The sequence below is a fragment of the Dreissena polymorpha genome, chromosome 7, assembly GCF_020536995.1.
Source record: "Dreissena polymorpha isolate Duluth1 chromosome 7, UMN_Dpol_1.0, whole genome shotgun sequence".
NCBI classification, from domain to species: domain Eukaryota; kingdom Metazoa; phylum Mollusca; class Bivalvia; order Myida; family Dreissenidae; genus Dreissena; species Dreissena polymorpha.
Genome location: NC_068361.1, coordinates 27,713,428 through 27,726,001, shown reverse-complemented (window position 1 = coordinate 27,726,001; position 12,574 = coordinate 27,713,428). Strand labels below are relative to the sequence as shown.

At 36.5% G+C, this 12,574-nt stretch overlaps 2 protein-coding genes across 5 annotated transcripts in view; both read left to right on the top strand.

Moving 5' to 3' along the window:
• The window catches only part of LOC127838838 (uncharacterized), a 110,539-nt gene that overhangs the window by 19,698 nt on the left and 78,267 nt on the right, over positions 1-12,574 (top strand). The window lies entirely within an intron of this gene.
• Positions 6,870-12,260, top strand: LOC127838851 (uncharacterized). 3 transcript variants are annotated; one of them, XM_052366857.1, is made up of 3 exons: positions 6,870-7,025; positions 8,421-9,271; positions 9,749-12,260. In XM_052366857.1, exons 2-3 carry the CDS (start codon positions 9,001-9,003, stop codon positions 11,407-11,409), a joined length of 1,932 nt encoding a protein of 643 aa, XP_052222817.1. In that variant the 5' UTR covers positions 6,870-7,025; positions 8,421-9,000; the 3' UTR covers positions 11,410-12,260. The 3 variants fall into 3 exon arrangements, with proteins under 3 accessions (XP_052222817.1, XP_052222816.1, XP_052222818.1); XM_052366856.1 differs by having other exon boundaries at positions 6,870-7,143; XM_052366858.1 differs by lacking the exon at positions 6,870-7,025 and adding an exon at positions 7,140-7,257.

Genomic DNA, 12,574 nt, shown 5'->3' with positions numbered 1-12,574 from the left:
ACCTTAAGCTCTTCTAGAGTAAAAATATCACGTTTGAGAATGACTGTTGCTGAATGAAATTGTTGACTCCATTAACTTGTAAAAATATGCATTCGGCGTTTAAAAAAAGTTAGCTTAGTCGCTTGTTACAGCGCACCGGTGTTAAACGTGCTTAAAACCGTTTTGATGTGTAGGGCAAAACCAGGGCAAGTGGCTTTCGACTCGTAATATACGAACAATTGAATCACTTCCGTTGTTATGGATGCATATAGTATGTGTTTCAAGTGGTTTATTCTTTCTTTGACCGAGACTGCGGTGCAAGTTGTTGCTGATTTACAGACTGAAGTGCCTGTCCCATTGTATGTAGCGCTTGCGTTTTCATTATACTGAGCATATATTACATACCAAAGCATACGATCCATTTAGAAATCCGGGGTGTGGTTGAACACTTTTCTCAAATCAATTCTATTACATATCATTATTGCGAATTGCTCAAAGCAAAAGTTCACAAATACTTAAATCACGGCTTTCGTTCCGCTGGCATTCAAGTCAAAGTTATATGCACAAAGTGAGGGTGACAGCCTGTTGTAGACAAATCCGACAAAATATCAAGAGATATCAATATAATATAGACTTATTTTAGTAAATGGAAACAAACTGTTAACCTGTTATGATATTTGGATTTAGACAACAAGTTGTTTCTTGTTTCATTTCTTCCAACCAAGTTACATTTCATTGGGAATTTGTTGTACTGTTTCTGTCTACAGTACGACAGAATGGCAAGCACTGGCTGACTGTTAACCCATTCATGCCTAGCGTCTAGAAAAAAGGCCTTGGTAAACAGCGTAGACCCAGATGCATAATGCAGCGTCTCATCGGGGTCTGCGCTGTTTGCTTATAGGAATTTCTGTAAGAAATAATCTAAATATAGAAATAAATATATTAGACATCCCTAATTTCGGAAATAAACTGATCCAATTTAGAAGGATGGGAGAGTCCACTAGGAACAAATGGGTCAAACAAAAATGTGCAACAGGTGGGGAAAACGTAACTACTGCCGTTGTAGGTAATGCATTGCGAGATTCTATGTTCGGCAAAACTGCTGCATCAGTCTTATTGGAACAATGTGCTTTTAAGTTCATCACCGACGAAACCCATCATTGGAATGAGGTCGAAACTCATAGCAAATGCCATGCATTTTCATGAGACCTACACGCTACGAACGTGACATTAGGTCGCATGATATATGGGTGGTGTGGTAGTCGAGTGCTAACACTCTGGTCTACCATTCCAGAGGTCCCCGGTTCAATCTTTTGCCGGGCCACTGGACATTTCAGAAATGCTTCAATTGTTTCCCACCCAACTAGAGATGTACTAGTATGAAACCCAAGTAATTCTCGCGTGTATCGGTGCTATACAATGAGCGCGTAAAAGAAATAAGGGATCTATTCGCAAAGAGCTAGGGTATCGCTTCCGGATTTCTTGTATCTCAATACTGTCTTTTCTGATTGCTGTCTCTTCAACAAAAACCAAAGGACCCCATTTGAAATAAGAGCTTGCACTTTCATGGGTTAATCTTGACTGCAAGGTCAAAAGAAATACTACAATATAATACAAAATCCACCGAGCATTGGATACAAACGTGCGCATTGTTATACAACAAACCAGTTGACCAGCGATGACTAGGTTTAATCATATATGTGAATACCATGACAAAAGCATGCATGCTAAACGATATATCCGATAACTATCCATGTAATCGGATATCCGTCCATTCGTTGACATCCTTAAGAGCTATGCTTATGTATACAAATATGTATACCGGGTATCTATGCTATCACGTTTTAAAGTTCTCTCCCAAAGAGGAAGGCTAGATGTTGTTATCTTCACCCACTATTTAACTACTGATATCATGTTTTACAACTAACCTAATAAGCTTTTTTCTCATGTAAGCCTATGATATGTCAGATATGTATTTACAAATATTTACGATACGAGATATTTGAAATGTGCTTGCACTATAAATAATCACGTAAACAGGAAGGGGCGTTTTATTCCTTCTCAGAAACGATCAGGTCCAGGGGGTCTTTAACCCTTTCAGTGCGGGAACCGAATTTTAAAGGCCTTTGCAAACAGTTTGGATCCAGATGAGACGCCACAAAACGTGGCGTCTCATCAGGATCCAAACTGTTTGCTATTCTGATAGTATTCTTTGAAAAAAATAGAAGAAAATGCTAATTTTAGAAATTCTGCAGACGACATTTTAGCAGACGACATATTTCCCAGCATGCAAAGGGTTAATGTTGGGTAAAGTGATATGTCCCTCATTGTCAATTGATGAATCTAAACATAGAGTGCTTATATGGTTCTATAAAATGTATATCTTCGTGTATATATCTATAAAATATCATGACAGAAAGCCAGTGTAACATAACGGCGCGGTCTTTATATTTTAATTCCTAAGACCCAGGCTCGCATACAATGTTAATAAATATGTGTATAAACTGAAATTATTGACAAACGTTGTTGTTCTGTTTTTGTTTGGCTTTTTTGTTTGGTGTTGAGTTGTTTTGTTTTTGTGTTTTTCGTTTTAATCATACTTATATCATTTCCTTAAAATATAGCGACGTAAAAAGGTTAAGACATGACAAAAAACTATTTGTTTTTGGCTGCGTCATCATGCACAAATGTGGCGTGAGTTTTTTTCTTTTTTGTTGACTCACCACTCAATCAGTTCAGAATGAATTTCGGAGATTTGCTGCTTACTTCCTAATTGAACATTTCTCGATTTGTACTACATAAAATCGTGTCGAGTCAACCTAAAACAGAACGCACATAATGTTATACTAATTATACATGTATGTTGAAGAATCCATTTTTTTAATAAAAGTTTAAATACATATTCCTGTTATTTATCGAATTTAACACGTGTATCTCGAGCTTTAATGCGTGCTTTCTTTTGCTTAAAGGCACATGCTCACTGATTCTCAAATTGACAAATTTATTTAAGTTAAACATTTTTTATGGAAGACAACTCTTTCAAAAAATCAGATAATAGTTGCAAAATTGTCTCCCATATTCTGGTTGGCACTCAAAGCGGGCCATTGTGCATCGAATTAAATAAATTTTAACTAATGAAGGAATTAATAGTTTGTGTGTTAATAATGCTATGCAAATTATACAGCATGCATTCAAGCAAAGGTCTACCGCGCCTAATCAGAACTAATGAAAAAAATGATAACCTTTAGAGATTGCTAATATGTGACGCAGACAGTTTTTAACATAACAGTCCCTGATTGAAACAATTCTAATTCCAACTTGTAATCGGTTTTTCATAAAAACACAGTTGATTAATTTTAAGATTAACTGAAAATGGCGCTTATTGTAATGAAATATTTTGGTTGACAATGCCAGCATTATTAAGAATAAAACATTAATACATGCGAATTATTTTTCCATGGTTAAATGATTATTGGCTATAAGAATATCGTTAAGTATAGCAAAACGAAAAATATAAGTATAGAAATGATAGACTCCAGAAAAAAAATTATCAGGAGCGAAATTGATCTTATAGTCAATTACTCTTTTAATTAAAAACAGAACAGATAGTTTATTTGCGACTTAAGCATATACAGCGCATTGTCGTTCATTAAGGACAAGTGGCCAATTGTGTGTGCTATATAGTCCAATACATACAACACCACGCTAAACATGAAATAGTATTAAAGCTCGAGTCATTGCTATAGGTCAATGGAAGGCTTGCATAACCTGATAAAATATAAGAAATTACAGCATGAATGGTACGCTAATACGCCAGTGGCGAAAATCAAGATTTTGCTGACAGAGGCTGGACTAGCACAATCTTTGAATATAAAAAAGTAATTTCAAGAAAAGTCCAATCGCTTATGACACTGAGAATATTGCTTAGCTTTCAAGTAATATACTGTATTATTTTATTAAAAACAAACGGTTCACATGTATATTTGAAGCGGTTTTACAATTGATAAAATGAGAGCCTGAACTTTTGAAATGCTATACAAACAAGTCATTGTACGCAGAAGTCCTAAGAAGCGAAGGAATTTGTGAAAGTGGGAACTCGTTGAGTAAACGAATAGTGACACGTAGAAAGGTCTTTTTTTTTAGCAAAACGAACTTGCCCAACATTCATTTATATACTTCTAAGACATTTATTTGTATATTTATTATTCAAAGTATGAATTTGGTTAACGCCTAAAAGGGGTATTTGGTGGATAGTGTCCTGGTGAAAACACTGCATATTTGATAACACATAATAGTTAGTGTAACTTGATACCCAGCGCATTATGTCGTCCGAGCCAATAAGGCCATTCATATTGTAATTAGTCAAGTTTGCAGTTTTACATATAGCGTTTAGCTTGAAAGCATAAGGTTCAATTACTACGCCACGGTGACTTGCTATTACCAGTTTTACTTTGACCTTTGACAGGCAGTGTTCTCCGTACAATAGTGGACATGATAGGCGTGTCAACTACCGGCCGACTGACAGAGTTACTGTCATGGATTGTAACAATATAAGGGTCTCTTACCTTTTAGTATGACATTGTTCATTGAGCTAGGGACCAATGATTTGTACGCAACATTTCGTCATAAAATGAAGAATATTTATGCCAAGTTATTCTTTTTTAACCGTCGGATTAATGATGAAGTTACAGTCTGCAGTCTCTATGTTGCTAATATTTGACAATTTACTTATAGTACCGTCATGGTCAATTTGACCTAAGGGACTGTCCAACAGATTTTGGCATGTATTAAAGCTTGTCATTAACTGCTTAAAATGCTTTATATTGATAAATTTAAACATTTGAACTAAAAATCTCCAGTAAAAAAATAAGAATACAAATTAAAAAAAAAAAGTTAACCTCTACATGGCTCGAACCACTGACCCCTAGAGTCATGGAGTTATGGAGTAAAATGTCTCCTGACATTACCACTCGACCATCCACGCTCACCACAAATGCAGAGGTATTTTTTATGCCCCCCTTCGAAGAAGAGGGGGTATATTGCTTTGCTCATGTCGGTCTGTCGGTCGGTCCACCAGGTGGTTTCCGGATGATAACTCAAGAACGCTTGGGCCTAGGATCATGAAACTTCATAGGTACATTGATCATGACTCGCAGATGACCCCTATTGATTTTGAGGTCACTAGGTCAAAGGTCAAGGTCACAGGTGAAGGTCACAGTTACTGGAAAAAGGCATTTTAAGGATTTAGCATGGTTCAAACAAGGGAAACAACAACTACTACTACTACTACTACTTCTACTACTACTACTACTACTACTACTACTACTACTACTTCTACTACTACTACTACACACCACCACCACCACCACCACCACCACCACCACCACCACCACCACCACCACCACCACCGTTCACAGTGACAAAAAACGTATTCACACAATGGCTGCTTCTACAACTTATAGCCCATATAGGGGGGCATGCATGTTTTACAAACAGCCCTTGTTAGCTATATAAGCAATCCTCGTAGTTCCCCAAAATATAGATTCGCGTCGAACGACGCTTTTGATTGTTGGACGGTCCCTTTAAGACGTTTTTAGAGAATTTGCGTTCGATAAAATGTCTCCACATTGCAAACCTTTTTGACAACGTATATCTGGTGTCTGATCAATGACAAAATAACTGTGTAAACAAGCGGCATCATGCCTATATGTGACCTTTTTATCTTAATTTGTGCATTAAAGAGACCTTTTCACGTTTTGGTGAATTGACAAATTTAAAAAAATGTTTCAGATTCGCAAATTTCGTTGTTGTTATGATATTTGTGAGGAAACAGTAATACTGAACAGTTAGCATTCTCTATAATATCCATTATATGCATCTTTTGACGATTAAAAACCCTGAAAATTATAACGCGTTGCAACGCGAAACGCTTGAAAAATTTGGAGAGATCTGTTGTTGCCGTTATATTTTGTGATACTGCGAAAACTGCTTATATAAAGGATAAAATACATCACTCACGGTATTAGCACGTATGGCCGAGTGGTCTAAGCAATTGACTTTACTCCAGGGGGCTCGAGCCCAGTTGAGGGTTACAGTACTTTTTTCTTTCTTTAATTTTATTCTAGTTTTTTTTTTTTTACTGGAGCTTTTTAGATCCAATGTTTACATGTATCAATATAAATCATTTTATGACAAACTTCAATACATGCCAAAATCTGTGAAAAGGTCCCTTTAAGCTAGGGGCACGTGTCTTGCATACGTCACGCAATCTCCCATGAAAAAGTCATTTGAGAGAGTGAGCAACGTATTTATTTCATTATTAACCCATTTATGTCTAGTGGACTCTCCCATCCTTCTAAATTGGATCAATTTATTTCCAAAAATAGGGATGTCTAGTATATATATTTCTATATTTAGAATATTTCTTACAGAAATTCCTTTAAGCAAACAGCGAAGACCCTGATGAGACGCCCCATCATGCGGCGTCTCATCTGGGTCTAGTTGTTTACCAATGCCTTTTTTCTAGACGCTAGGCATAAGTGGGTTAAATGGTTGATTGCGTCTGTTTCTAATTAAATACAGACTTTAAATCGCAAATTTGGTATACAGGTATTTGAAATCAAATTGAATAAGTATCGAATATAAAGCTGGGTTAATGAGGCTAATTCAATGCATTAAATTTATTGAAAAAGTAAACCATGTAAAAGGAATAAGAAAAACAGATAATACAAAGTGTATTACCGTACTTCTGGTTAGTAGTTCTGATGCACTAAACATGTCATATCAAAGGAAATTAAATGTTGAAATGCATTTATGAAGAATTGAACATCAATGGTTGTCATGGTTGCATTTTTTTATTTTGCATTGTCGGCTTATTTCGGTGTAAACGTGTGCTATTGGTTTCTAACTGCGGAATGTAATTTAACTTCGGAAGTAATTATCAAGCGAAACGGAGATATGAGATAAAATCTAGCACGCGAATAATTCATCCGTGAGTTTTCAATGGCGAATGTGTGCACTACTGACATATTTGTAGTCGAATAAAGGTATTTATGATTTATATCATATTCGTATGTTAACGCTGCAAAGATTGAGATGCTAATCGTGTATTCGTTACGCAAGGATTCATCAAAAACTGTTGCTTTACTGCTTTCGAGACATGAGGTAGTATTTTACATTCGGTAAATTTTGGGGGGATTTGTTGATTACCGAGATTTCTCTATGCTAGTACGTCCCCGTCACATTGAAAAGGATTTAGTTTGGAAAAAAAGCAAAATGGTGAGCTCTTGTTATTTATGGTATTTTAAATAAAATGTTTCTCAGATTTCCATGTAACAGTTCATTAAACTCAGTCATTTGTATCGCCAATGACTTCTGAAGAATTAAGATGTGCTTGTATCGTCAATGACTTCTGAAGAATTAAGATGTGCGTGTAGTATGTCTAAATGTAAAATATGAAAAACTCTTACGGGCGTGTATCAAGTTGAAACTTTGTAAGCAGCTTAATACATAATGAACTGTTTGAACATGAACATAACAATTGAACGTTTCCTTTTTACCAACATCTTTTCATTTCCGTCCTTGTTACATTAAATATCAGGGGCTGGGCTGATATGAATTCAATAGTATCATGTACGCATGTGATTCTCTTACATATGTATTGTATTGTTGTTGTTGTTGTTGTTTTTTCAATATAAGAGATTGGATTGATGGGTCATTAGTTCGGTATGTAAAATAAGTCTGTATAATTGTTAATGGGTTATTTAACGCCAATATGACGTTACTTGTAATATAGGGCTTCAATCGTTTGAGACAATATTGCCCAAATATAATGGTAACTAAATAGCTTAAAGGAGCCTTTTCACGTTATGGTAAATTGACCAAAAATGTTTTAGATTCGCAAATTTTCGTTGTAGTCATAATATGTGTGAGGAAACAGTAATACTGAATATTTACCATGCTCTAAAATATCAACTTTATGCAGCTTTTGACGATTTAAAAACCTGAAAATTATAAAGCGTTGCAACGCGAAACGATTGAATAATATGGAGATTTCTATTGTTGTCGCTATATTTTGGGATACAACGAGGATTGCTTATATAAAGTATAAAATACATCACTCATTGTATGAACACGGATGGCCGAGTGGTCTAAGCGTTAGACTTTTACTCCAGGGTCAGTGGTTCGAGCCCAGTTGAGGATTACTTTTTTCCTTTCTTTAATTGTATTCTTGTTGTTTTACTGGAGATTTTTAGATCCAATATTAATATTTATCAATATAAAGAATGACAAACTTCAATACATACGAAAATCTGTGTAAAGGCCCTATTAAGCCAGAATACTTGTTAGGCTCTCTACTGCTCTGTAACGCTATTTGTACGTTTTGACCATTACAGCCCATATTATATTATATAATAATGAGACATAATTGATATTTTCAGACAATATTGGAAACGCCTCCATACCAAGAAATGGTTCTCATATATCTGTAACACGGGACCACAATGTATCTGAAAGTCGTCAACTACAAAGTCCGGAAACGCACATCTCGCCAATCCCCTGAAAGCAGCCTTAAGGAGGAGTGACGCTTATATAAAATTTTCGCCCCTCCTGCAAATATTCTGACAGCGGGCATTTTGGGGATTGTTGCATTATTTCAAAAACACTTATCCATCCAACATATGGAAAAACGCTTAGTTCTAATAAAACCCGTCGCTCCAATACACTGAAAGGTGTCATATTCTCCATCCATCATACGGAAAAGCGCTTAGTTCTAATAAAACCCGTCACTCTAATACACTGAAATGTGTCATATTCTCCATTCAACATACGGAAAAGCGCTTAGTTCTAATAAAACCCGTCGGTCCAATACACTGAAAAGTGTCATATTCGAGTAATGCTGTTAATTTCGCACAAACCATCTTGTATTAATTCAGAGAGCCACCATTTTGAGGATTATTGCTCAGTTCTACAACGAACAAGTCCTCGGACTTATGAACAGCGTTCTGCCCATGAGGAGACATGCTCCTGTACATCGCACGAGGACCAGACGTCAAACGTTCGGATGAAATCTACCTCGAGAGGTGCTTCCTTCCCAATATCGGCTCCTATTTCGAGCATCGAGTGGAACCGGGACTCTGGTTCAAGACTCTCACGTTGGATTCCATCTTTGTGGACTGTACTGAACGCTCTGTGTCTTGGATTTCTAGGGATGACAGTGAAGCTATAAAACTGCATAATGGGATACTGGAACAAACTTTACATGCAGTGCAAGAAGTCTTTAGAAATAAAGGTAACTTGAAATTTTGAAATTCAACAGATAACCTTCCAGACGTTTATAAATACGTTACCTGTCATTTAAATAAAACTATGTTTGCAGTTCAAGTGGTTTTCAGATGCGTTACCTGTCATTTGAATAAAACTATGTTTGCAGTTCAAGTGGTTTTCAGTGTTTATTTCCTAAGTTAAGAAATAAAGGCAGATGCTTAAATTAAAAAATATGCCATTTCAAATAACATTACATGTAAAAGAAGTGCATATACCTGTCGTTATGAATTGTTATCATTACCTTTTGAACTGCAAAGGTAGGTAGGTGATAATTCCAGCGATACACATTTGCAGAATGAATTGTGTGTTCCAGTATGCAATGGTGATTTTCAACATTAAAGGGACGTAGACACAGCTGTCTGTTGCAAAGTGTATTATTGAACTTATGTTGTTGTTTTTGTTGATGTTATATTTAAATGTTAATTGATTATTTTTAATTCAGACAAGTTTACGGACGATATGTTGGACTCAACCGTAGATGAGCTTTTCGAGCATGCAACAGAGCTGTTTGAAGCAATAAATGAAGATAAATTAGGCGAAAATGTGTGCGAACATGTTATACGCTTACTTCACGTATACATCCTTCCGAGGATTAAACTGAATAAAGAATTCGAGATGAATGTAAGTGAAACGCTGCAGACAATAAATGAAGAGGAAAGGAACATTATCAGTCTTATAACCACACAAATTAAGACAAAAGAACAGCTCAAGGCCTCGTTGAAACAAGACAGGTATAGGTTTCTAGGAACAGATGAGTTTTTGAAACAAAGTTATTTAAAGACGTTGGACGAAACATTTTTGCAATGTCTCTATAAACATATAGTAATTGACATAGATACCACGGCCAAAGAAATTGATAAATTTGAAAAGCAGATATCAGTGTTACGACTATCAAAAGCATCGCATGACATGGCTATGGTTTCTAGGTTACACAATCTAAGAGACAGTTCTAACTGCGTTCGAGTGCATCAACACTTACTGAAAGTAAGGGAAGAAGTGAAATCAGCTCTTCACGTTTTTGAAACGGAAAAAGACGCGTCGTTTAACTGTGAAACTCATCCTAGACGGTATCGAAAAGACCACTACGACTACGTGAAAAAGAATCATAGTCTAAATCTCATTGAAAAGGAAATATTGGATTTCATGAATACGAAAGTGAAACTGATGAACGTGAGAGAGGCGGCAGAGCTTTTAATTCATGAGATAAAAACTATCGGCCATTCCTATGGGTATACTGGTATAAAGGGTGAACAGCTGGACGGCAAATGTGCTACAGGTAGCCCAGACGAGTGGGATACGCTCCATGTCAAAGTATGTAAACTAGCCTGTGATACAGAAACAAGTGTTTTTCAAAAAATGAACAGTCTCTGTGAGGAATTCTCACGCAGCTGCGAAGAAATCGTCTACGAAGCCAGCAAAAGGGGCAAGGTTGTAAGTCCTCAGATGTGCATGTCAACGTGTGCGTATTTTAAGAAGCACATAGACAACTTGGTTCAGACGGTGGCGGAGGAAATAACAAAGCCGCCACACGACGCGGACTCTATCAAGAAATTTTATTTGTGTTTTGAACAGCATGTGTTTTCGAGGACGATGCCGACAGTGATACATTTACACAGGTTTTGTTACTGTCAGCAAGGGACTAAGCTACTGAGCAAAATCAACGAAAAGTACCTTCCTATGGCGAGCGTCAGCCGAGAGTCGGTGAAATCAGAAATTGACGTGGATGATAATGAAAGTAGTGTAACAGCGCTGCACGATGAAAATGGACAAATGCTGCGCTTGATAAAACATTTAACAAAGCTGGTATTAGATCTCAATTCAACTAATTCTCTGGCACACAAACTCAACATGTGTAAAACAGCGGTGTGTCTGGTTAAAGATCAAATTCAAGACGGAGATTTTACAATATCCGAGTTGTGTCCTGGGGATTTTTTAGGCAGCCTGTTGACTCTTTTACGACACTTAGAACCGAACGTTGTAAGTTCACTTTATGTGCAACTGCATCTTCTTGAAAATCTGTGTCCCGACTGCTTGAAGGGAACGTCACACTATATCGCCATGGTTACGCTCACCGAGGCCGTTAAGTCTTTACTGGATATATAACCCTGCATTATAATTGTCAAGCTAGCTGATACAATTTCTTATAGATATGTAACAATGTCTACATATGAGCCGCGTTGTGGGAAATATGGGCTTAATGCATTTGCGTAAAGTTACGTCCCAGAGTAGGCTGTGCAGTCCGCTGTTATGGAAGTTTTCGGTCAAAGGAAGTCTCTTCTAGACGAAAATCTAGTATTGGCGAAAAGTATCGCACCCGATAAGCCTGTTTGGACTGCATCGGTCTATCTAGAACACTTAACGCACACGCAGTAAGCCCAGTTTTCGCAGAAAGAGGCTCATTTGGTGCTTGTCAAAGTTTTATGCCTCTGGATTGAATGATCGGGGGTATATTGTTTTAGCCTGTCTGCCTGTCTGTCATTGTAGGTGTGTCCCAAAACTTTAACCTTGGTCATAAATGTTGCAATATTGAAGATAGCAACTTGATATTTGACATGCATGTGTATCTCATGGAGCTGCACATTTTGAGTGGTGAAAGGTCAAGGTCATCCTTCAAGGTCAAATATATGGCTTCAAAGCACAGTAGGGGGCATTATGTTTCACAAACACAGTTCTTGTTTTCATATTAACTTGATCGTCATGGATGAGCGGGAGCGGAGGTCTGATGGTGGCGACATTACATAGCTAACCACTGCATCAATATTAAAACATCATTTGATGAAATCATTGCCAAAATTTGTGTTCGCTAATTTATTTTCAAAGAGATAATATTTGCGCTTTGTATCCATTTAGAAAAATCCTCTATTTGAACAGAAAAACTTAATTAGAACCTTTTTTTATTGATAAACATGAATTGTACTTATTAACAAGCAAGCAATAAAGTTTGTTGAATATGTCATACCGCTCGCTTTTTATCAAACTAATAAAACCTTACATGCGTTGAATTAAATTACACAACATAAAATAGTATTTAAGAAGCCTCTTAACTGAAATTAAAAAATTGTTTGTCATGTTGTCCCAGTACTTAGTTCCTCAGATTAAAAAGTTTTTTTTACTATACATGTACGGCCATGATATAAGAAAAATGTTTGCCTATAATATTTTGTACAAAAAAAAAAGTTGACTTTGAATGTTCAAAAGCGAATCTTTCAAACCACAATTTCCCAAAATTGGCCTAATTTTCGACAGTGTTTTTAAAAACATAAATGAA